Source organism: Lontra canadensis, unplaced genomic scaffold, assembly GCF_010015895.1.
Source record: "Lontra canadensis isolate GAN:19392208 unplaced genomic scaffold, GSC_riverotter_1.0 scaffold5, whole genome shotgun sequence".
Classification (NCBI taxonomy): Eukaryota; Metazoa; Chordata; class Mammalia; order Carnivora; family Mustelidae; genus Lontra; species Lontra canadensis.
The window spans coordinates 16,939,910-16,964,080 of NW_022630999.1; the positions used below are offsets into that span (position 1 = coordinate 16,939,910).

The window sequence follows — 24,171 nt, forward strand, 5'->3', positions numbered from 1 at the left end:
CATTCAGCCACGCCACTATGGATGGTGACACACTGACGCCCCAGTCCGTCGCCTCTGCCCGCATCCCAGCTGAGGGCTCTTGGAACCCTGACTCTCCTGCTTCGTGGTCATTCTATCTTCCCTCTCTTACCTTCCCACCCATAGGACAGGAGCTGGACCCACCCGCTCTGGCCACAGCTCTGGCCATGTCAGTCCCCTGCTCGAAATTTCAACCACTTTAGAGCTGCCGACAAGGGGAAAAGTTTCAACATTTCTGACTAATACTGAAGATTCTTCACAATAACATCTGACCCAGCAAGGCCTTCTGAACGAGGCCCAGAGGGACTGCGCAGGCTGCCCATCCCGGAGGCTGCCTGCCTGCTCCCCAGCAGCCTGGACACGTTCTCCTCTCACTCCCCGCCTCCAGCTGGGACTCTCTGCCTGTGGGCGCCCTTTCCTCAGACACAGGGCTGGGCATACCCATGGGCTTAGCAGAGCCTCGTGGCCGAGAGAGGGGAGAATGGCAGAGCTGCGGAGTGAGGTGGTGCTTCTCCCACCGCCTCCCAGCGGTGCTGGCCCCAAGGCCTCCCACACTCACCTTCCTTATAGGCCTCACAGATGGCCCGGATTTCTGCATTGGTCCGAGTAGCGAGGATTTCTATGAGAGCCTTTTCATCTGTGCCAGCTCCCTAGAAGGTCAAGACCAAGAAGACTTAACCACAGCCCTGATCCCCATGCAAGAGACTCGAGGGGCCCTGGCCAAGAAGGCCCCTGTTCAAGAAACCACCCAGGAGGCAAATGCTCGGATCACCAGGGCTTCCTGGATTTTCTCTTCACCCCCAGACCAGAGACAGCACAATCAGGGCAGAACATGCCGACTTGTCAAGATTTCCAGAACCTCCCATGTGAACTGCTTTGGACCAAAAATCAAAAAGCAAAGAATATGGCCTATAGGCACGTGTATATCAAAAAGCACACACACATATGTCTCTGCACATATTTATGTATAAATGTATAAAAACAACAGAGCTCATGCTTCACAGTATAACTGTGACTGTGGTCTCTGGGTGGGTAAAGGATCACAGGCGATTTCTCGTTTCTTTTTTTTTCCTCTGGGTAGATTCTCTCACATACTATTTTGTCAGAAGAAAAAAGGTTCCGTGCCTTAAGGGAAAAACATGATGTATTTGTTGATATTTGCCTTTGAGGAGTGATCTAGGGACAGACCCGTTAGGTCCTTTGGACTGAGACGGCTTGGGAAATAGCCGCTCAAAGGTACTCACGCTGGGGGAGGGGAGGGAGGCGAAGGAGATGGATAGATCAATAGATTCAAGTATCTGTTAAACACCTGCAACGTGCCAGTCACCGCATAAGCCACTGCAGCCACAACTATAAAAAACAGGAAAGGCACGTTCACTGCCCTTAGAGGTCACTTCCTGTGGGGTGGCCAGTCCGTTGGGGCTCTGATCTGAAGGAGACCGAGGCTGACAGAGATCTTCACAGGTGCTTTATTCAAAGCAGGCATGTGGGGAGGACAGCCTGATTCCCAGAGCATCCTAAGACCCAGGGTCTAGCCCCTTCCCTAGGGCAGGGTCCGTTATTGGGACCACTAGCTGGGTGTGCCTCCCTCAGTTTCCCATTGTGGAAATGGGAAGGGTTGGGTCAGGTTATCTCACTGCTCCCTTCAACCTCTAAGCTCTGCGTTTTTAAATCTTTTGCTTTTCTTGTCTAGGCATTTTAAAAGGACGAGAACCTCAATTTGCTTTGCCCAGGGATATGTCTGATCTTCTCTGAATCCTCCAGGGGTCCAAAGTCCTCGTGGTCTCAGGCTCCAGAGTCAGACAGACTTGGTCTGAATCCCAGCTGTTACCTTGTAACGCTGTGACTTTGATCAAGGGACTGAGGCTCAGAGCCAGACTTTCCCATCTGTAAAATGGGGATAAGACAATAGCCTTGCCTTGTGGGTTGCAGAGACAAGGAGCTGAGCCCAGGACGGGTCGCTAAATGCTCTGATGACAGAGAGGAGCCCCGTACAGCTGTCCCTTGGGAAACCAAGCAGCTCTAGCAACAGCTGGGCTGGGACATCACATCCTTTCTTGCTAATTAACCGTAAGGGCAGGTCTTCAGAGTTAACAGTGTCCTTCACACCCATGACCTTGCCTGGCCCACTCCAATGCTTGAAGGGCAGGGATGATCCCTCCTGTTTCACAGCCGAAGGCATGTAAGTTTAGAAAGTGTAAGGGGCCCAACATCACAGTGAGTTTGAATACAGGCTCTGACTGCTGTTGTTTCCCTTCCAGATCCATCCTGCTTCCTCCTTCCTCTAGCTGCTCCTTGAGATTCCCTGACACCACTGAGATTACTGGGCATGTGACCTCACTTCAGCCAGAGCAGAAGCCAGGACTTTGGTGGAACTTCTGGGAAGAAGGACATACATGCACAAGCCATCCTACCACGAGGAGGAGAAAGGCTTTCTGAGAGCAAAGCCACCACAGAAGAGAGCAAGCAAGGTAGGGGAGAGATAAGAGTCCCTGTAACATTTATTAAGTCCCTGGATTCAGCCATGTCTAAAACCAGATGGAGTCCTGTACCTCTGTTATCCCCTTTGTAGTTCACACTAGTTGGAATTAGGCATGGGAAGGGCTCTGCCAAGGAGCTATGGCCAACCCACACCTGGGATTGTGGGGAGCCCCTGTGTCCCCCCAACACCCACATACTGGACATTCCTTTGGTGCCCCCACCATACCTCCATGGCCTTCTTCAACTGCTTGGCATCGTAATGGGCCGGTGGCATCATGAGCCCTAGAATCAGCCTCGCCAGGTCTCCGGAGATCTCAGACTTCAGATCTGCCATCAAGTCCTATGAAGGACGGGGGCCGAGGTCACGCAGGCATTACCACGTGTTCCCGAGTGACCCAGGACAGGGAGGAGATACGGAATGAGGAAACGGGGGCTCCATGTGAATGCTGGGGATAGCGATAGTGGGAACCCACACCTGTCTTTGCTGAGGTTTACTATTTAAAGGATGGCAAAAACCCCAAGCAGAGAGAAGACTGGTTCTCCTTGGAGGCAAGGAGGTGGGACAGGAAAGGCGGGGGTGGGGAGGACGGAAGGACATCATTCCCACCCTGGGGGAAGCTCGCCGGCTGCAAAGGCACAATAATCTCAGCCATTCAGCCTTGGGGCCTTGAAGCCTCTGGAACTGGAGATTCAGAAAATGCTGTGTGAAAGCAACTCATCTCAGCCCCACGCTGAGCCATCCCCACGGGTGCTGATCCTGGGGAGCTGGGGGACGGACAGAATTTGTTGCAGGCAGCCCAAAACCAATGAGGGAGACACTCCAAGAACACATGACCACAGGGGCCCCAGGACCGCCCATACTCGGGTGCTGGCTATGACAGCCAAGCCCGGGGCCCGGCTGAGGCCTCACCCGGCCGAAGTGGGACTTGAAGGTCTGGCGGATCTGCTGGCGCTGGGCGTTGCTGCGGTGCGTGATGATGTCGATGATGGTGTCCTCGTCAGTTCCTGAATCATCAAAGCCACATGGTTCAGAGGAAGACCCGCAGCCCACGTCCCCCATCCCCTCTACGCCATGAAGAGACCGAGTAGCTACTAAGGGATCCTTCCAACCTGCCCATCTAAATCCCATGGGGACCCCGTGTCCTTTCTCTTCAACTCCCCGGGAGCTGGAGCCCAATTCCTTGTAACTAGTGCAGGTCGACTCTGAAAACATCAGGATACCACCTCTGGACTCCTGGGTGAACGCCTTTAACCTCGGACTCTGCACAGGACTCTACCTTTCAGAAGGACTCTTGGATCTGTCACCTCACAGTCCTAGATGTGCTCGGGGGCTATTATCATTCCCAGGAGACAAATGGAGAGGAGGCCCAGAGGGGGAGGATTTAAGCCAAGGCCTCTGGGAGGCACTGTTAGATGGGCAGGGTCAGGGGTGGGCAAAGTGATGGAAGCCAAACCCGGATCCTATCCACGATGGCCTTTCTGAGAACAGGCCATCCACCCGCAGAGTAGTTCTTCCCACTAGTTCCAAACGGGGGCCCTGAAGGGAGAACCAGTAGGGGGCACTCCCATCCCAGAATTGGGTCTGCAGCTCTTACTTTATAATGGGGGAAATGGATGCTTTGGAGGCATTGAAGGACCTGCCCAAAGTCACAGTGAGTCGAAAGCAAAGCCAGGGGGAGAACCCAGGCCTTAAGACCTAGTACTTCCTTCTACTCCAGGACACTGCTCCTGACAGGCTGGGGACACCTTGGTCTCTAGGAAGGGCTCATGCCCAGTTCCTTACAAACCCCCACACTCCCCTCCTGCCTAGACTCATGGAGCCAGGACCCTCTTCGTTCTGTAGATCCTAGTTTAGGCCTCCGCTCTCACTCCTGCCCAGCCCACTGCCCAGCCTGCCACACCTGCTGCCCCAGAGGCCCACCCACCCCTTTCTGGTCCCCTTACCGAGTCCCTTCATGGCCTTCCGCAGTGCTTTGGCGTCAGCGTCAGGATTGAAGTTGTCGATTGGACGCACAGTTCCCTTTAGCTATGAGAAGCAGAAAGAGCCTCAGCAGGTGTCTGGAGGCCCCCCCGGGGGCCAGGCCAAGAGAGGAGCATGCAAGAGAGGGGAAGCTTTCCCCATGAGCTCCAAACCAAGCAGCTTCGGGGGAAAGAGGCAGGGGTGAAGGCACAGCAGACAGACCCCTGCCCTAGAGCTGAGAAAGGGAGAGGGGGTGAGAGACAGACCCAGGCCTGGGAGCAGGGCAAGTGCTGGTCAAGCCAGCTTCCTGCCCCAGGCAGGAGTCAGCTCTGTCCTAGCTGCACTGGGGCCTCCCCAGTCCCTGTCGGAATCCTGCCCTGTCCCCAAGGCCCTCCTGCCTCTTTAAGAGCCCCTTCCCCTGAAAAGGCAACCAAAATGTCTGAAATACCAGAACAGAATCTCCCAAATTTAATCACTCCTAAGTGGGGTTCTCAGTGCTTCCCTATTTGCATATACCCTGTTCTATTTCCCAATATTTCTACTGAATTCAACCTCTTTTCTGTTTTACTTAAATGCATTCACTTTTAAGTGTATTTAAATACTCCTGAAGGGCAAGGAGTTTTGTTCATTTCGTTCTTGGATGGATCCCGAGTGCCTACAACAAAAGTCAGCACTGAAAAAATATTTGCTACATGGATTAATGAATGAAAAGAATTTTGTATCACTATCATAAAGAGAAAATTGGTCTTATGTGCCATCGACGGATGATAACCCATGAAAATAAATGTAATAAAGAGAAAAAAAAGTCTTGTCAAATATCACCAAATTTAACCAGACGCCGTTGCTTGTCAAAAGCTCTGAACTTGAAGCTAGCTCTCTCAGCTCAGTTTGTGAAAAAGGAAAGCCAGCGAGGGTGGCACGAAGCCAGACTCTCCCTTTGACAGAATGAGGAAGGAGGCTGGGATTGAAACGTCGCTCTCTCACTATGTGAGGTTTGGTGTTACCAAATCCCCCCGAGGCTCCCCTCACCCAAACGAATTCATTTCTTATGTAATTTAAGGTCACCTGCAATGACACTTCTTGCCTTGCAATTTGGGAAATGCTGTTCTAGAACATCAGCGCTCAAGAGCCCTTGGAAAGCACAAGTTTGCCGTGTCTAACACCTCGCTCTAAAGATGGAGACAGAGGCCAGGAGAGGTAGGGACCTGCCAAAAATGGCTCCATGAGTAACAGAGAGAATGCAACATGCCAAATATTTTCACGTGGACCAGGGCTACTAGTCCCTGGAATGGTTTGCCCCAAGTACGGCCGCGGACCCTGGGTCTCAGGATGGTCAGAACAACCTCGAGTCACCCAGCGCGCTGAGGGGTGACTGATCATCTGGAAGCCTCCAGAGGCCAACTGTCTGACGCAGGATGACACACAGGCCCATCCACAGAACCAGACATGTCTCCGTTCAGCAAGCCCTGTTAGTACTCAGCGGGCCCCCAACGCTCCCCTGTGTGTTAGAAGTTAGGGCAGGAATCAGAGGCCCACAGCAGAGTGCCCGCCCACCAAACTCATCACTTCTGGAAGACAAAGAAGCTTCAGATGTGAGAACCGATGTCTCAGGTTGGCCGCCAGGGGGCAGCTGGGTGCCAACCAGAGCAGCGGGAAGGTGCCAGCAGAAGACCGGAAGCTTGTGGTCAAGAGGTCAAGCAGGAGGTGGGGAGGGTCTGACCTCTACTCGGGCCACTGCACTAAGCTCCCACATCTGATAGGCCACCTGCGCTGCCTCCGGGAAGAACTGGCCAGCAGCACTGGAATGGAGGGGGTTGGGGAGAGGATAGAAGGGAAGATCATCATGGGCAAGACCACACACGCAGCACACAGCCATGTATGCACATGCACACGGACACACACACACACACCCACAGCCACACACTTGAAGTGAATCCGTCTCGCTTTACCTCCTATCAAGCCTCATCCATTCAGAGCCTCCCCTCCATTTTTAGAAACCGTCTACCTTCTCCTGAGACCCCCTGCAATGCTCAGTCTGCCCAGCAGCCTCCTAGGCTCCAAGTTCCTAGCAGGAGAGGATTTCTTGAATGCTCCGTCCTCCCCTTTCTCCCTCATGATTTGAGTGATTTTTACCCAACTCTCCCCTCTCAAACTCAGTTACCAGCTTATGGCCACGTCCCCTCGATTTCTCCTCCTGCAAACCACCTGGGCTTACAAGATGCTGAGTAAATGTCTGCGGAACTGAAATCAGCCCCCAAGGCACTTGTCAAAGGTTAACAGAAGGTTCTCATATCCCTTACTTCACTGGATCCTTATAAGCTCTGGGAGAAGAAGTCAGAGGACCTATGGCTCCCCTCCTAGTCCGTAAATCTGGTCAAGTCACGCCCAATGTAGTCTCTCCCACGGCTCCCACTACCCCAGGAGAGGTTCTTCTGCCAGCAGGAAGCCCCCAGGCCCTGCCCACCTCTCAGCCTCTTCTCTGCCCGGCCCCTGCAAAAGTGCGGCATCAGGTACAGAAATGAACCAGGCTGAACCTGGTGCATCTAGGTCTTTCCTCCACCCACTCTCCTTCAGAGCCTCTCTGTGTCACCTCCTCCTCCTTACGGTCTTCCTCAGGCCTCTGCTTCTCTACCCCCAGGCTGGGAGAGTGCCCCGATCTGTGCGTTCCCAGGCACAGAGACTTTCCCTATCCCGGGACGGCCCCACATGTGGGCCCTGGTCCGGATGCCTCACCGGGCCGGGGGCTTCACCAGGGCTTCCCTGCCAAGAGGCCTGTCCCAGAACGTACTGGGTACAAATGTGCTGAATAAAGGAGCAGGCAGACCAGACACCGGTATTTTTTCCATCAAACAGACGATGAAATGGAAGCAGTTATGAGGTAGCGGGGCTTGGACCCCTCTATTCTGATTCCCAGTCCACACCCCCATGGGAGCAGACACCCTCACCCCTCCCCCAGTCTGGGAGAGCACATTCCCGTGACACACACTCACAGACTTTCACCAGGCACTGAGGAATCCCCAAGCTCATCCAGTCCATGCATCCGTCAGGATGAGGGCCAGGGGAGCCCGGCCTGCCACCGCCCCCCTCCCCAGGCCACTCCCTCCAGCCCGGGGCCCGGGGGCCACTTACTCATCATCACCCCCACAGAGTTTCAGCAGAGCCTTCTTGTAATCGCCAGATGTGTCATTCTGGGGAGAAAGCGAGACAGAGAAAGGTGACCTCTCACCCTTGGGCTCCCCTCGGATAAGGAGGGGAGGATGCGCAGAGCCCAAAATCGGGGAAGGCTCAACACTTATTTGTGGCAACCCTGACTCTCCTCTGGTCTGGGGTGGCTGAGACCACCAAGCAGTGGTGTGCTGGCAAGTCCTGAACAACCAGCTCTCGGGGAGGGGAGAAGTTTAAAAAGCCCTAATTTCGAACATCTGCCAATTTCCGTGGTGTAAACACGTCCAACAGGGATACTTTCAAGCTACCCATAGGATTTCACTGAACGTGGAGCCCATGGGAGCCGGCTTCAGCACACCTCTACCCTCAGACCATCCCCAGCCCAGCACCCCCATGTGAAATAATCCATGGACATAGGGTTCCATGAACCAAAACACTGGGAAACGCCAAACCCAGACCAATGGATGTAGCGTATTTTATGCCCCTCTCAGAGCTTCATGATGGATTTAACCAATTAAAGGCTGTGAGAAGTTCTGAAGGCAACAGACTGCCTTGTCTTTACTTTCACTGGCTTTTTCCAAACATTTCCCATGAACCATTGTTGCATGTAATATCTATAACACTCGGGGAACATAGCTGGAACTCAGAAAGCTTTATCTCACTCACCCCCACCCCCAAAAAGAAAAATACTCAACCCTCTATGTGTCTCTTGGCTGAGTGTCAGGGGCTGGACACCGCAGTCATCACAGATCACGTGGCCCAGGGCCAAGAGTTCTACCCTGACTTCTGCAGCCTGAGCTCACTGCCCTTGGGATGGAGTCCTCATCCTTAACTCAGCCCGTGTGCCCTTCCTGACCCAGGTCCGCCTTTCTTTTGAGCTTCCTGACTCATAAGCACCATCAGATATTTGCTTCTCTGTTGAATTGTCTCACGTGCCCTGAACGTGCCATAAGGCGGGGGCTCCTGGGATTCCCAAGAGACTCTCAGCTCCCTGGGACCATTCTTTCCCCCTAGGAGTGGTTCCCAAGCCCTCTGCTCCTCTCCATACCCTGTTGGCTCCGCTCACCTTGATCATGCTATACAGGGACTTCTCATACTTGGTCCGGAATATCTCCCGAATGTCAAGCATGTCCAGCTCACTGCGGGAGACCATGATGCGGATCAGGGTGTTGTCCCGAGTCCCCAGGCCCTGGAAGACAAGTGGGTTCGGGGGACAGGAACCTGAGAGGAGGCCAGACTGCTGACAGCCCCCAGCTGGTTGAAAAATACAATTTTTATGCTAAAACATTAAAATTAAGAACAAAGAAACAAAACATTGCCTTTCCCCTGAAGCTCCCTATGTGTCCCTCTTGCTTTGATTTCCTTCCTCCTTTCATACGTCAGGTCCATCCTTGGTTTCCTTTACAATTTTACCATAACTGTATAACTCTAAGTACAGATTGTTTATGTTTAGATATCTTGGAACACTATAAACATACCACTTTGCATTTATTTCTTTTGCTACGCCTGATGGACACTGGGTTGTTTCTAAATTTTTTCCTAGAAAAAATTTAGAAATAACTGCCACATTCTTTGGAATACATGCACACAGGAACCTTCTCTCCCGGGCTGAGCTGCCCGACCTCCCTCTGAAAGAGAACGGGCCATATTTCCCTTGCTCTTGTGGGATGGCCGACTGACGCCATGAAGGCCTGAGCTCCTGGGCCTTGGGTCTGTGGCCTCTGCATTCATGTGTCCTGTTGTGCTACAGAACTATCATCAGTTTCTGTGTGTCCTGTGGGCAAAACAGTGGGAATCACTGTTCTCATGTACACGCTCAGGGTAGAATCGTTGGGTCACAGGGGTAAACATTGCAAGTCTTAGCAGACAACGACAAGTGTCTTCCAAAGTGGTCTAATCTACATCCACTGTATAGAAACATTCTGGTCAATTAATATTTTTGAAACGTGTGGGTTTCTAGCTCCTCTGGCTGGATGAGTCAAGTGCGAGCTGTCATAACACCATTATCAATCATGAGGTGGGAGCAGGTATCTGGGTGGGCAGGCATGCGACTGGACAGCGACCCAAGCTTGGGAGCTCGCCGGGATAAAGGGCTGTCACTCTCTCCTGTAGTCAATCCCCTGAGGGCTCTCTTTGGCCAGTGGGCCCTATAGACTTGTCAGAGTGTCTCTACAGTCCCATGGGGATGGGCGGAGACCCCCTCCACAAGCTCCTTCCCAACGATCCCACACACACACACACACACCTTCATGGCTTTGAAGAGCCTTTCCGCAAAATACTCTGGAGTGCTCCGGATACATTTCACTGGGAAGAGGGAAGGAGAGGCGGAGTTACTCCAGCTGTCTCGGAATGGGTTGGGGTGGCCTGACCCCTTCTTTATTCCTACTTCTTGGGGACCATGAAGGGCAAACCCAGGACGAACCCAGGCTCCTGATAACCCAAGGCCCCACCCCCTTTTAACACAAACCCAGAACATTGAGAAATCAGGAACCAGGCCGGTGAAATGTGGGCTGTGCCTCTTAAAGACGCACTTTGTCTTTCTAGTCCATTGTGGGGCTGGCAGGGAACAGGCCCAGGTTGGGGGCAGCACCTGCAGTGGAGCTGGGAGAGGTGGAACTGGGAGAGGTGGAGCTAGGAGAGGTAGAACTGGGAGAGATGTTTCTGTACGTCCTGCTGCGGCCACAAGGGTATCGGCAGCGTCACTTTGGATCCTGCTAGGAGAGCAGGCCAGAACCTGACTGCCTGAAGCAGAGTGGGTTGGGGACAGCTCCAGGCAGGAGGATGAGGCTGGGGCTAGAGCTCTCCCCCAGGAAACACGCACACAACCCTCCCCAGACTCGGACAGGCTGCCTCTCGCCCTGTCGAGCTTCTGAGGGCCTCTGGGTCAGGCAGGGCCTCACCCCCGCCCCCATTTATCAGATGAGGGAACTGAAGTCCAGAGAGGACAGGAGACTTGTCCCAAGTCAAGAGCAGATTTGGGAGAAGTCCTGGGTTGGAATCTTAAGTCTACCAACCGACTAGTCAGATCCCGGTGTGCCCTGTGCCTATGATACCCCAGTCATGACTGAACTACCCCTTGGCAAGTGACATAGCCTCTGCGAGATACGGCCCCCTTATCTGTGAAATGGAGATCATGCCCCCCTCCCGGGTCTTTTTTCAAGATTAAACACTCTACGCAGCACCCAGCACATGGTACGGGCCCCACACAAGTCTGCTCTCCTGCTGGTTCTTCCCCTGAGCCTGGGCTCACCACTCTATCTCGCCCCGCCCGCTCTATCTCACGGGAGGGAGTGGCAGGAAGTCAGCCCCCCGGGGCCCCACTCCCTGCCTCCCCGACTTCATGTGGCCTTGGCCAACCCACAGAATTCACTGCCCGCCCGATTTTCTCCTTCCTGCCTCCAGATCATATAATCCCTCTTCTCCATTCTTGGCCTCTTGTTCCTGGGCCAGAATCCCAGAATCCCCCAAAGCCCCTGGGAATGCAAGGTCAGGACATACCCACAGCTAGCATCAGCTTCTCGAAGTCCCCAGACAGTTCTCCTCGGATGCTGGCTTCGATTGGCTTTCCAGTGGTCTTCAGATACTCATCAAACACTTAGTCAGAGAGACAGGGGTATTGAGAGTGCCCCAGAAGGCAGGAGAAGCCAGGACCTCAGAAGGGGAGGCCAGGACCAGAGTGCCCTCCGTGAAGGCAGGGCTGGTCTTTGAGGAGCTGGCCAGCAGGGAAGTCAAGCACACCACCAGCCACCGTGCAGCTAGGCCGTGTATGACGTGAGGGACTTATGTGTACCTCACACTCCAACAGGAAGACTAGACTGGTACTCAGCTGAGAAGGTTGAGCATCCTGTAAATGACTTTGCTGAGCGACTACACAAACCACCATCTAATAAAATCAGGACTAGTACTTGCATTGTAGGTGAAGTAACTATCCTGCTCTATTAGTAGCAAAGGAAAAAAGAAAGGAATCCTTGGCACAACCCCAGGGGAGCTGCTATAGGTCCTTGTTCTCTGGAACTTACCCAACCGAAGATGCTGCTTGCTGCGATTTCCCAAAATGTAAATGAACTGGGCTTCATCTGTTCCCCATTTCAGTTCTCCTGCCTCGTATAGGTCCTGAAGGGGAAGAGGAAGGACTTCATGGAAAGGAGACAGAACTTGCTGGCCAAGCGAATCAACTGCTGCTGGATCCCTGAACATACGAGTAACTGGTAGCCTCAGGACCTTTGCATACACCTGTATACCCTCCTTTCTTTCTGGGGAAACTCCGACTCAACTTTCGAGGCCCAGATTAAATGTCCCATTTGTTCTTGAAGCACTTCCTGATGTCCCCAAAGTGGAGTTCTCTTTCTTCCCCTCCTTCCCTCTTCTAGGCTCCCATAGTTTTCTACTTCTCTATTGCTTTGCTCCACTGTATATTATAACAACTTCTTTATAAGCCTGTCTTGCCACTATGGCATGGGCTCCTCAGACAGGGACTATGTCTTAGCATTCTCTGTATCTACCCTTGCAGTGTTGCAGGCACACAGTGGGGCTCAAAACACCTTGAACGTAATGCTATATACCTAGAGACGGTGTTTGTATGATTAATATATGCCTTTCTCTACCGGTACTGTCTGATTTTAATCAGTAGTGATCCCCCAGTGGTTGGCAGAGTGCCCGGCACATAGTAGGTATTCAACACATATTAGTTAACTGAATGAATAAAGGAACAAATGACAAAAGCCCCAAAATATATCTCACCAACTTTACATATGTTGCGTACCTTTGAAAGACAATTTAAGTCCTTTCTTCAACAAAGCACCATATAAAACGCTGGCCATGAGTCAGTTATTTCTGGTATTTGATGCAAATTACTCAGCCCCCAGCCCTTCCCCGGATCCCCAAGCAACTAGCTCTCGGGGTTCCCTTGCTGTGCCCCAAGAGCCCCTGGTCAGTGCTGGTTTACCTGGACGTCCTGCTGTACCAAGTCCTCGCTCACAACATCATCCTCCTCCCTGGTTCCCTGGGCAGAAACACAGGGACACGGGGTTCACATACCCATGGCCAGGGAGATGGGAGTGGTGTGGATACCAGGGGGAGACCAGGACAGTAGAGAAAGTGTGGTGGCCCAGGCGGGTCTTGGAGCAGTGACTTCAGCTGCCACTGCCTCAAGACCGAAGCATCTATTTTGTGGGGAATCATAGGGTTTGTTGGCTTTTCCCTTCATCCTTGGAGTTGAGACCAAAGAGGGGAGTCCTGAGAATGACCAAGGTCCCTCTAGGTGTCCCATCCCAGAGCCAGCCAGAGCCTGTACTGAGAACAGGACCCCATACAGGTCCTGGTGTGGCTCACGATGCCCATGGAAAATGATACTACAGGGCTAAAAAGACTGCACACCGGCGTTCTACTGGGGGCTCACAGACCTTGACCCAGAAAACTCAGCAGGGAGGATCTGAGACTTGGGTCCTGAGATCCGAGCTCACAAGCAGTGAAGACACCCAATGCTATTGGTGTTTCTGCTGCTCCGCCCAGGCTCTGTGCCCATCCAACAAAGGAACTCGCAGGGGATGGGGCCAGCCCAAGCGGGCATCGAGCTTCCATGGGCTCGGGTCAGGCCTATGCTTCTCTCCTCCTCCCCTGGACTATGAATCTCAGGATCTCAAAGCCCCGGGCTCTCCCGGGGACACAGCTTCAGAAGACGGAGCCCGCACATTCACAGTCCAAGCTGTGGCACTGCCCACGTGGTGTTAGATGTTGAGAAGGAGCTGGAACTCTCCAGAACAAACGGCTTTGAACTTGGGGGCAAAGGTCACACTTGCCCATTCCTGCTGTTTCCGGTAATCCCTCAGCTGCTTACTCTGGGATATGGGTTGCTATGGCAATGGAGAAAACGACCTGGGAGCAGCTGGGGTCAACTGTGTATGGGAGCAGAGGAAGTGAAAGAAACAGAGAAGTGTTTTAATTTCTATATAAGGCTTCCCACAAGGGTGGTCCTCGGCCCTGGGCTTGAAACTGCTCAGTGCGAGAATTTCCGGGGAGCCGGACAGGTGAAGGGGAAGCAGCGGGGTGGGTCATGTTTTCCAGCCCCCTGCAGCCATACAAAATGCAGGCCTGCTGGTGCCAGGATTTTCCATTATTCTAAAGGATGTAGAAATCTGGCTTTTGAGCAAAAACTCCCCATTTTTAAATGTTAGCAACTAACTCAAATATTAAAAAATAAAAAAACATTGTGTAGGAAAACCAAGGAGAAAAAAAAACAGCTTGGCAGATGGAAACCAGTCTGCAGCCATGGTCCTTCTTTTGTCTCTGGGGATGGGAGGGAGGAGCCACAGGGCTTGGCTGTGGGAGATGCAGTGCAGGCAGCCCCAGAAATGCCACATCCCTGCAGGTAACTCGCGGACGTGCCAGCTGTGGCAGGCGTGGCAGCCGTGGCTGGGGAAGCAATGGCGGTAGGGAGGCCTGGAGAGGAGGGGGAGGGGTGGGTGTGAAGAGAGGATGGAGGTCACAGTGGAAGATTTTCCTGGGCACAAGAGAGCAGAGATGTGTGCAAAGGGATATGTGGGTCACCTGCCTGCGCAAACCAGGGGCGACACAGCAAACCCCTCCATGCTCGGATTCTACACCCAGGTGAGAGAGAGAAAACATCTCAAGTTCAAGGATAAATGGGCAGTTGGGGAGTAGCCACAGCTGAGGAGGACTTTATACCCGAGGAGCCACCAAGGAACCCCTCACAGGCCACCCTGTCTGGGGCAAGAGGCAGAAGGTACCCATGGCCCTCTCCCCGCACTCTGGTAGGGAACTTCGGAGAGGACCCCGATGTGGACCAACCTGGAGCAGGACTACAAGCATCTTCTGGAAGTGGCCAGAGGTGTCACCAATGATGTCAGCCTCCAAGTCTCTCTCATAGGCTGCAGGGAAGGAACACAAGCTCTAGTCTAATCCCTGTGAGACCTAAGGGATCCAGGATAAAGGTCCCTGTTGCCCACAGTATGATCCCAGCATCCAGGCTCCGGGTTTTCACAGAAAGACCCAACATGTACCCTCACAGGTTTCTGCACTGACCCCTGACACATTGAGATGGAACCTGTCTATTTCCTCTATCCACACCTGTGCCATCCTACTCCAGGTACTGTGGTCACCTACCTCGACAGTGGCTATAGCCTTCTAACTCTTTCCCCGCTTCTGTTCCCCCTCCCTCTCCAATCGACAGCAACAAGGGTGACTCTTAAAGCCCTCTCCGATCACAGGCTCCCCTGTTTCCCGCTAGACTTGGAATCAAGCATCTTTCTCTTGGGCTGCAAGGCCCTGTGTGACCCTGCCGTGCCCTTTATCACTCTGGCCTCACACTAGCTACTAGGCTCATTTCTGCCCCAGGGCCTTTGGGCTTGCCATTCCCTCTGCCTGCCAGGATCTTCTCTCTACTCCTTACACAACTGACTCCTCATTCCCTCCCAACACACTTATCTGGAGAAGGTCCTCCAGAATTAAAGTCTGATTCTTATTACTTCATTGTGTAACAATGTGTTATCATCGTGTTGACCTGCGTATTGTCTGTATCCCTTGTTACTTCACCAATCTGTACATTCGAAGAAGCAGGGACTACATGGGTTCTGCCCACCACCATATTCTGAGAACCTAGAACATTGCACAGAGCAGCTATTTCTGACAAGGAGAAACAACACTTAGATCAGAGGGCAAGAGGAAAGATGTCGGATGGGTAGCCTTAGCGTCCCTACACTTGGAATTACCCTCATTTCATAGCTAAGTCCTGAATGGCCCCTTCTGCCCATCTCACCATCTTTGTATGCTGCCACCAGCTGGTGGATCTGCTCATTGGTCCTAGAAGCCAAGATCTCAATGAGACACTTCTCATCGGTGCCGATACCCTGGGAGAACAGAAGGGACATCGGAGTCAGGGCTGGGATGGGATGCCACCCGCAACCATGGGTTGGCTTCCTAGAGTGGCCAGAGCAATGACACTCCCAACACTCAGGGTGCCCCTACCACAGCTCTCTGGCACCTGACTGGAGCTGCTGCCCTGAGACTCAGAAGACATAGGTTCTAGTCCTGCCTCTACCAGCAGCTTGCTTTGACCTTTTGTTAAGAAACGTTTTCTCATCTGTGAAATGGAAATGATGCCAGTGGCTCTGCCAAACTCACAAGGAGATTGAAAAGGCGATCTCTCCTGTTGCTAAACTTACCAATATGGCAAGTAAATTCATGTTGAACAGTCATCTGGGGCAAAGCTCATGGCACTTTACAGACAATAAAGTGCAGGTACACTGAAGGGCTTTGCTCTCTCCCCACGTGCTAGGGAGCCACCCTCTCCTTCAACCAGAGCTAGCCGTGCTTCCTGACCTGAACACACTCCCACCACCTCTGCTGACCTCTTACTCAGCCTGGAAGGACCTTCCCACTCTGATCAACCAAATCCTCCCCGGGGCTTCTGGGCCTGAATTGATCTCTCATCTTCTGTGATGGCCTCTTGAGCCACCTGGGGCCTGCCCTCCTGCCCTCCTTTAGTATGCCCTTGCCCTAGGGTGTTGGGCACAATTTGTCTTTATGCCCCTGTATCCTGCTTCCTCAGGGCTGGAAGCTGCTGCATTGGGGTCTGGGCCAAGGACCCACTTTATGAGGTCTGTCTCCCACCAACATCTGTCCCACATTGGCCATCTGGAGGAGACCGTGGCACCCCTCTGGGACAGGGTTTGAGCCTCTTACAGCAGCGCTCTGTGAGTACTTGCTGCAGAGACCAGAATCTGCCCCACACATCACACCCCCACTCACAACATACACGCAGTCCCATGCTTCCTTACCGAGACGGCGTCTTTAATTTCCTTGGCATCACAATAGGCAAGTGGCCTCATGAGACCCACAATCAGTCGTTCAAACTTTCCCGTCAGCTCATACTTCAAGTCAGCAATGAGGTCCTGGGTCGGGGGTCAGGGGTGGGGAGGGAGGAGGAGATGGAGGAGGAAGGGGAGGAGCGCTTAGGATAAGAACTACATTTAAAGAGCACCTGCTCTGTAAGGCACCAGGCTACGTAAGACCATGGCAGTGTCAGTCTGGGAGGTATGGGCTCTCATCAACCCTAAGAAATGGGCGTAGAGACGTCAGGGAAATTGCCCAAAGCTACGTAGTGAGCAGATGGCGGTGCAGGAGTCAAGCCCATGGCACCGGGCCTCTCCCCCCAGCACTGTTTGTTCCCTTGCTTATGGGGTGTCTCTCCCACCATCTGGAAATCCACGGGGTGCACACCTCGCAGGTCCCATTCACCTGCGGGCACCAGCACCCAGCCAGTGCTCAAGCACACAGCAAGCACCAGGGATATATCTGTGACTGAATGGGGCCTGGCTAGCACGGAGGCTGAATGAGGATACAACAGGAGAGACCCTGAATGAACGCACAGCCCTGCCCCACCTGCCCCGCAGTCTCCATGGTTACCTTGCCATAGAGGGACTTGTAGCTCTGAGAGATCTCCTGTCGCTGTCTGTTGCTCCGAGAAGTGATGAGCTCCAGGATGGCCTCCTTGTCACTGCCTGGAAGACAGGAGGGCACTGGTGACCCTCCCCCAACCAGCCTCCAGGAAGCCCACCAGGACTGCTCCCTGCAGTCCTCAGCACCAGCCTTCTCTGTTCATCAGGCAGGGGTGTCGGTGGGGGAGGATCTATGGAGACCTGTCAAGCCCCGACTGAGAAGGATCACAGCACCCACAGCATTTGGGCTCAGAGGGCCTGTGATCCGGCCCCTCATCAGACCTGTTAGGAAAATGAGGCCCAGAGAGTAGCAAGGACTCACTCCAACTTTCACAGTGAGACCTGGCTTAGAAAACCCCAGGCATCTTAACACCCAAGATAGGGTTCTTTCAACAACAAGAAAAATAGAAGAGAATCATCAGCACCAAGCTCGGGGTAGCAGTTTCCCCCAAGGGGAAGGCAGGGCTTGAAGCTTCCGGAGGGGACCTCCCAAGGAGCTTTCAACTCCATGAGGAAGCACGGGCTAGTTGTCAAGTTGCGTGGCAGGCCTGCGGGGGAAGCTTCTATTATTCCTTAGGCCTTTGGGTTGGTCTGGAATATTTCATCAGAAAATGATGAAAAATAGTAAAAACGGGAGACAAAAGAATGAGTGAGCCCATCTCCACACCTTACCCCCACCCTCGCCCCCAGACGGGCTCTGGGCTGGGCCCCCATGGGGGAATGCCCCCACGCTGGTGACCGAGCACCCACCAAAGCCCTTCATGGCGGTGTACAGGGCCTCAGCATCCTGGCCAGGGTCAAAGCCTGGGAAATCGTGAATGGAGCCACGGTAGTTGGCACCCTGGGGAGAGAAAAAGCAGAAGGTAAACCGCTGACCTTGGCCTTAAACGGGGGTCCCAGCCCCAACCCCCCCCCCCACCCCGATCATACTCTCAGCCCTGGCCATAGGCAGAGTCTAGGCTGAGTTCCCTTCCACCAAAATTAAGCCCTGACTACAGGAAGCCCAGGCAAGGGTAGGGACGGCTCTCCCTGGACCTCCTGCCACAGCCCATCCCAAGGACTGCACCCTTGCCCTGTGGGACGGTGGCTCCGTCCAGCCCACAGCACAGTACAAGCTTCCCAGGACCCAGGAGGGAGGAGAAAGCCAGGCTGAGTGCAAGGGGTAGGAATGGTCCCTGTAAGAGTAACAGGAGCTCCCCATATTTTTATGGCACTTTACAGTCTACAAAGCCCTTTCGCCTCCTTTACTGGGATTCCAGCTTGCAGAAGCGCTTAATATCATCTGTATCACAAAAACACAGAAACTGAGCCCAAAGAAGGAAAGCGTCTTGCTGAGGGCCCCACAGAGTCCAGATCTCTGGCCCAGTCCCCTCTGCTCTCCAGCTCCAGCAACCTTGCAGCCACTGGCATCTGAGGGTGAGGTCATGGCCCAAGGGAAGCCCGGAGCCACCCTCAGAATCGGTGCCAAGAAAAGATAATGCCCCTTGGGCCCAGTAAACTGAGCTGGCAGCTGGCATCTGAGGACAAGCTGGCTGGGTCTTCAGGGTGAAAGGGAGGAGAGGCAGGGCCAGAGTATCTCAGACATTGAATCTGAATGCACAATGGGCTGGTTCACAGAGAAGTCAGATGTGGGTCAGCTACATGGCCCCAGAGAAGCATGGGGCTGAGAGAGGGGCTGAGGGCTAGGAGGGCTGGGGATGCCGGAGCCCGTGGCATGGTGAGAGGGTGCCCAGCCTGGGCCAGGCCCAATGCAAAGGGTACAAGATTCAGGAAGAAAGAAGACCTGCCCCTGTCTTTCATGAGCTTTGGACCCAGAGGAGAAAGGCAAGCACACAAATCAGCATAGAACTCATCATCGATACCCTAAGACGGAGGCAGGGTGATTTGGGAAAACAGTGGAGGCCGATTCTGGCTAGGGGAGGGGACGAGGAAAGGCTCCAGGCAAGGACTTGGGTGGCCCACATACAGTGCACCTTAAAGGGGTAAGAAGCAAGTGCAAAGATGAGCCTCCAACCATCTCCTGTGTCTCCCGCTGCGCACTCTGAAGGACCTGGCCAGACGTGTGGCTGCTCCCTGGTTTATGTCTGCAGCTGCTGCTCCTCTGAGGTATGCATGCGTGGGTGCAGGGTTGCTATTTAAAGTTCTGACAGGGCGGGTGACCAGAAAGGGACACGGCTCTCTTCCCGCCATCCGTGAGTCCCCTGCAACCCGATCGCACCCTTGGGCACAGGAGAAACGCGGGCCAAACACCCAGACCAGAAAAGAGTCAGTCCCTTTAGAAAGCCCTAGGAGTGTCTGTCTTGCTCACGGATGCCTCCCAGCTCCCGGCACAGAGCCTGGCACAACCAAGCACCCACTGAATATGTTTCCCGGAGGGACAGGCACAGGGATGGATGAATGACCTAGTATATTCTGAGCAGAATGAATTAGAATTCCTGGCCGGGAAGTCTACACTGAGTCCTAAAGGACGAGTGACAGCGGGGGGCCCCGAAGGAGAGGGGGAAGGCTTCATGCCGGGAACAGCACAGTCAAGCCCTGGAGGCAAGAGCAGGCGAGAACATCGGGGAGGCCGCCCAGATTCTTCAGTGCTCGGTGCAGACACCCCAGGTCGCCAAGACCATGGGACTCCAAGTTGCCAGGAAGGAACGAGAAGAGGAGAAGGTGGAAGGGCCGAGGCCTCAGCAGCCAGCCGAGCTCCCCGCTAACCACTGATGCTCCTCCACCTCAGACGGCCCCCCTCCCACAACGGGCGGCTGGGCCAGGGCTGCCACTGAAAGATGAGGCCATGTCCTCCAGGGGGAAGGGAAGTCTAATGACTGACAGGGAGCTGGAGCCAAATGTTCCCTTTGAGACCGGTTTAGTGAGGAGCGAGGCCAGGTTCCCAGGTGTGCTTTTGCATAAGGATAATCAACTCTCCCAGCGGCCCTCGGGATCACAGCCACTAGAAGAGGCGGACATGGGGGGCCTCAGCACTGGTCACATTCAGAGGCACAGAGACAGGTCCTCAAATCACCCAGGCCTGGGTTCCCACGATTGGTCATCCTCACGCCAACCCGATGAAGTCTGCGTCCCCACTTCTCCCCCTCACCTAGATGGCCTGTGCTCCTCCCGCAGGCAGGATCCCGGCCTCAGACACCATGGCCCCGGGGAAGGGAGAGCAGAGAAGGGACTTTCCACCCTGAAATATTCAGCAGGTCCTGCTGCCAGCTGGTGAGCGGCCTGGGCCCTGGGGCTCTGAGGTCTTGGGACCCATCCCAGCTGTTGCGGGAGTGGAAGCCTGTGGCCTCTCCTGAGAGCCGGCTGCCAGGCCAGGACGCCTCCTCAGAGCTGCTGTGACCACACCTGACCGGGGCCTCATCTCCGAAGCAGCTGGAGTTCCGGGCACCAGCGCCTGCCCCTTTGCCCGGTCCCCAGTGTTCTCATGCCCCCAGCAAGTTCCACCCCAGACCAACCCTGTGGCATGAATGCTGTAGAGCCATGTGTCTGGGACCTTTCCGACCCCACACTATTTCATCACAACCTTGGGTCCCCAGTTCCCTTCTTCTAGAAGGAAAGACAGGGAGAAGAGCACCATTAATACAGCAGAACTAACTGGGGGGTGATCTGGAGCAGAGAAAAGAGTGAGTAGCTTATTCTGTGCATGTGTGAATGGGGGGGTGTGTTGGGAAAGGGGTGCACAAGATGCAGAACTGGGGTGTCCATAATTGGAAGCAACAGATACCAACTTCAGCTCAAGAACGGAAGGAAGACCTTGCTCAGACTCCCTGGCTTTGTTTCTGCAACCTTCTCCCTTGCCCAAACTCTTGTACTCCCAGCGTGCCAAATTACCTTTGTTGCCTTCCCCCACAACACACCCTCTCCTCTCTGGCTTCTGTTCCTGCATCCCCTCCCCCTGGAGCACATCAGCTCCCTATTCTCCCCCAGTAGCTCTCTCCAGGCCCTTTTCCCCGTTTCCTCCACCCGCGTGCCCACAGAGCACCCTTACGGCTTCCACAAGGGCACGAGTGCCGTGTGTGCGGGATTCCAGCTCATCTCATGGGATGAGGAAACCCCAAGGCCCTGCCACTGTGGGACTCTTGCTTACAGACTGTCTGCAGGCCCCTGGTCTGTGGCAACAAGAAACCACGGCTCAGCCAGGCCTGAGTATGGCCGGGAGCACTGGAGCAGGATTGCAAAGATCCACACCCTGGGTCCTGGCCCCTCTGCTCTCCCAGGATCTGCTCTGTCCACTCAGGTCTTGCAGAACCTTGTACTTTGAAGGCCTCCCAGGAAGTAGCTGCGGTATGACTACATACAGAAAATGGGGAACAGCAAGCTATGCCTTGGACCTTTGCCCGTAACCACTAACACTTTCTCCTCCTGGTCAGAGAGGCCACTTGTGCAAAGGACGCTCCTCAGAGGGTGATAGGGAGGCCCCAGCAGGGACTCTTGAGTACCGATCCTGCGTCACGTGAGACACTGTGCTCTTCAAAAATTGTGAATCGATATCCTTAAGGCCCTTGTTCACTGGGTGACGAGTCATGAAAACTGAGGCCCAGAGAGGGTAAAGAACTCTTCCAAGATCACACAGTATTTCTATTATGTCCATGGCCAGTAGCTCTGTGACTGAAGCGAGGAGTAAAAGGGGCCTAGTCAGGCGTCCCTTGGTTTCATTCTCCCTTCGCCATCCCAGCATTATAGCAGCCGGATCGCCTTTTCTAATGCAAGCCAACAGGGGGTCAGTCTCGGGTGAAGCCTGGCACAGAAGGACACCCAGCTCTGCGCAAGGACAGAACCTGATCCTGGCCACACCCAAAAGTAAAAGCTCCGTCACAGCTCCATTTCTACTGCCTAGCAAAGTAGTCCTGCAGCATGAAAGACGGGGGGTGTCCGAAGCAGGGAAACTTAATCCCAGATGCATGTGACAAGGGACACCTCCAGCTCCAAAGCAGAGAGAACCCTCTCACGCTGGGGAACCACTTCTGGGCCATGCAGTTCGGGTAGGACCAACTCTACCGCTTAAATCCAGGTCACCACCAGCCAATGAGAACAAAACCTAGGACTTGCCCTGGAATCACTGGGAATAAATTATATTGTTTCCTCCATATGCCCAGGAAGCAGAATGGAAGCCTGGGGCAGCTGGTGGCTGGGGTCCCAAATCAGGGAAGGACCACCCACAAAGGAAGCCACCCAGAGGAAGTTCAATTCACAGAGGCAGAATCCTGACAATATCAACTGGGTCCCTGGAACCAGCCAAACCTGAAGCCCTGGACTGTCAGTCATGTAAGCCAGTACACATCTCTTCTGCTTAGGATGTTGTGTGTGGTCACTGGGCACTTGCAACGGAAAAGGGTGTGACTTGTAACCGGAGCAAGCAAAGCGTAAGAACCTGTCCTGCTCCTTTCTAGAGGAAGGTACCAGAGATCTGCAGAGCAGACCTAGGGACTCTAAGAGCCCAGGAAAGGCAGACCACAGCCTCCAGGAGGGGAGATGCTCCTTACCTGTGCTGGTTTGGCCATGGTCTCAGGTTCTGCAGCAGCGAACACTGTGGGGAAGAAAGAGACCCATGAGATCTGGTTCCCTCCATGATTTCCCCCAATTTCCTCACCCTTCTTACCTCCCAAGCTATGCTCCCACTGCTGCTTTCCAGCTGCCCCCAGCCCTTTAGGTTAAATTACACCCAGATCTGCCTTGGGGCTAGATGCATTTTTCTGAAGACAATGGAGAGACTGGCCTGGTCCAGACACTCACACCATTATGGGAGAGGGACTGGGAACTGAGAGGGAGACAGGGCATGGCCACTGAGCACATGACTCTTCCAGGCCATGCAGGGCACTTTCCCACACGTCCCACTTAATCCTCACGGTGATCTTTCCCAGCATCAGATTTCCCCTTTCCCTAGAGGAGGAAATGGAGGATGGGAAGTCAGGGAAGTTGTGCATTTACCCAAAGTCACACAGCTTAAAACTGAATTCAACAAAGTGCAGATTCCAGAGTCCAAGCTATCTGCACCACACATGCTCTATGCTTAAGTCACCAAGAAGGGTTCCAGAAGGCTGGGCTTAACTTTCTGCAGATGAGAATGCTCCAAGGGCTCTGGGCCACCTGCTGCAAATATCTGAAGGACTAGTTTCCCGGTTCCGGGTAAGTCAGTGCGCATTTCCTGAGCATCTGCTCTGATTAGGCACTGCTCTGGCACTGAGGTAGAGCGATTATAAAAGAGATTTTTAAAACCCTGCTTTTCTGCAGCTTACTCTATAATGGGCAAGAATAATAAATACAAATGGCAAAAAGTAAGGGAAAAAGATAACGCTTGGTCAGAAGAGAGTGACAAGGAGTAGCAGCCTAGGCCAAGTGGTCAGAGGATCACGAACCACGTGGCTACCTGGCAGGGGGGTGGGGTGGTACGTGGCTACCTGGGGTGGGGGTGTGGTCAAGGGACTCAGGATGGCTAGTGGGGCAGCAGGGAATGGGGGCATGGGACCAGTGCCTGAGGCCATGGTAAAGGCTCTGGATTCTTCCCTGTAAGGACAAACAGCAGATATGATCTTTCAAAGGGGATGTAGGAGGGCCGCCTGGGTGGCTCAGTCATTAAGCATCTGTCTTCAGCTCAGGTAATGATCCTGGGTCGTGGGATCGAGTCCCACTTCGGGCTCCCTGCTCAGCGGGAAGCCTGCTTTCCCTCTCCTTGTCTCCCTGCTTGTGTTTCCTCTCTCACTGTGTCTCTCTCTGTCAAATAAATAAAATCTTAAAAAAAAAAAAAAGGAGGGGTGTGTGGGAGACAGGGTCTAGAGGGAAGAAATAAACAAGTGTCTTACACCTAAAAAGAAATGGAGAAAGGGCTGTCACTGGCTTGGAAATGGGAAGAGAAGGGGCCCAGACAGGTGAGCACTCCCAGCAGGAAGGCAAAGGTGCAAGTGAAGCCATTCTCCCGAGACAAGAGGAGAAAGACGGGCCAGTCCTTTCCATTTCAGTTGGGACTGTACCATTTGATCTTTTTTAAACCATGTCTGTGTATTACTTTTTAAAAGTGAGAATAATGAACTCTATACAGCTTATTCAGTAAGACCCACAAAGTGTTGAACTAGAAGAAAACCAGGATGGCATTTCAGC

General features: G+C 53.6%; 1 protein-coding gene across 3 annotated transcripts in view; it reads right to left on the reverse strand.

Annotated features, from left to right (window-relative positions):
• The window catches only part of ANXA6 (annexin A6), a 36,447-nt gene extending 13,850 nt beyond the window's left edge, over window positions 1–22,597 (reverse strand). For 2 of the 3 annotated variants that reach the window (XM_032851593.1, XM_032851592.1), the window contains exons 1-17: window positions 22,560–22,592; window positions 17,830–17,920; window positions 17,048–17,142; window positions 16,420–16,533; window positions 15,399–15,489; window positions 14,432–14,511; window positions 12,570–12,626; window positions 11,644–11,737; window positions 11,123–11,218; window positions 9,870–9,928; window positions 8,691–8,813; window positions 7,589–7,647; window positions 6,180–6,258; window positions 4,444–4,525; window positions 3,410–3,504; window positions 2,726–2,839; window positions 578–668 (exon numbers count right to left, since the gene is read on the reverse strand). In XM_032851593.1, the coding sequence (XP_032707484.1) occupies window positions 578–668; window positions 2,726–2,839; window positions 3,410–3,504; window positions 4,444–4,525; window positions 6,180–6,258; window positions 7,589–7,647; window positions 8,691–8,813; window positions 9,870–9,928; window positions 11,123–11,218; window positions 11,644–11,737; window positions 12,570–12,626; window positions 14,432–14,511; window positions 15,399–15,489; window positions 16,420–16,533; window positions 17,048–17,142; window positions 17,830–17,920; window positions 22,560–22,577 (1,438 nt within the window). In that variant the 5' untranslated portion in view covers window positions 22,578–22,592. Of the gene's footprint in view, window positions 1–577; window positions 669–2,725; window positions 2,840–3,409; window positions 3,505–4,443; window positions 4,526–6,179; window positions 6,259–7,588; window positions 7,648–8,690; window positions 8,814–9,869; window positions 9,929–11,122; window positions 11,219–11,643; window positions 11,738–12,569; window positions 12,627–14,431; window positions 14,512–15,398; window positions 15,490–16,419; window positions 16,534–17,047; window positions 17,143–17,829; window positions 17,921–22,559 lie in introns of all 3 variants that reach the window. The other variant, XM_032851594.1, reaches the window with a different exon arrangement.
• Window positions 22,598–24,171: the final 1,574 nt, after the last annotated feature.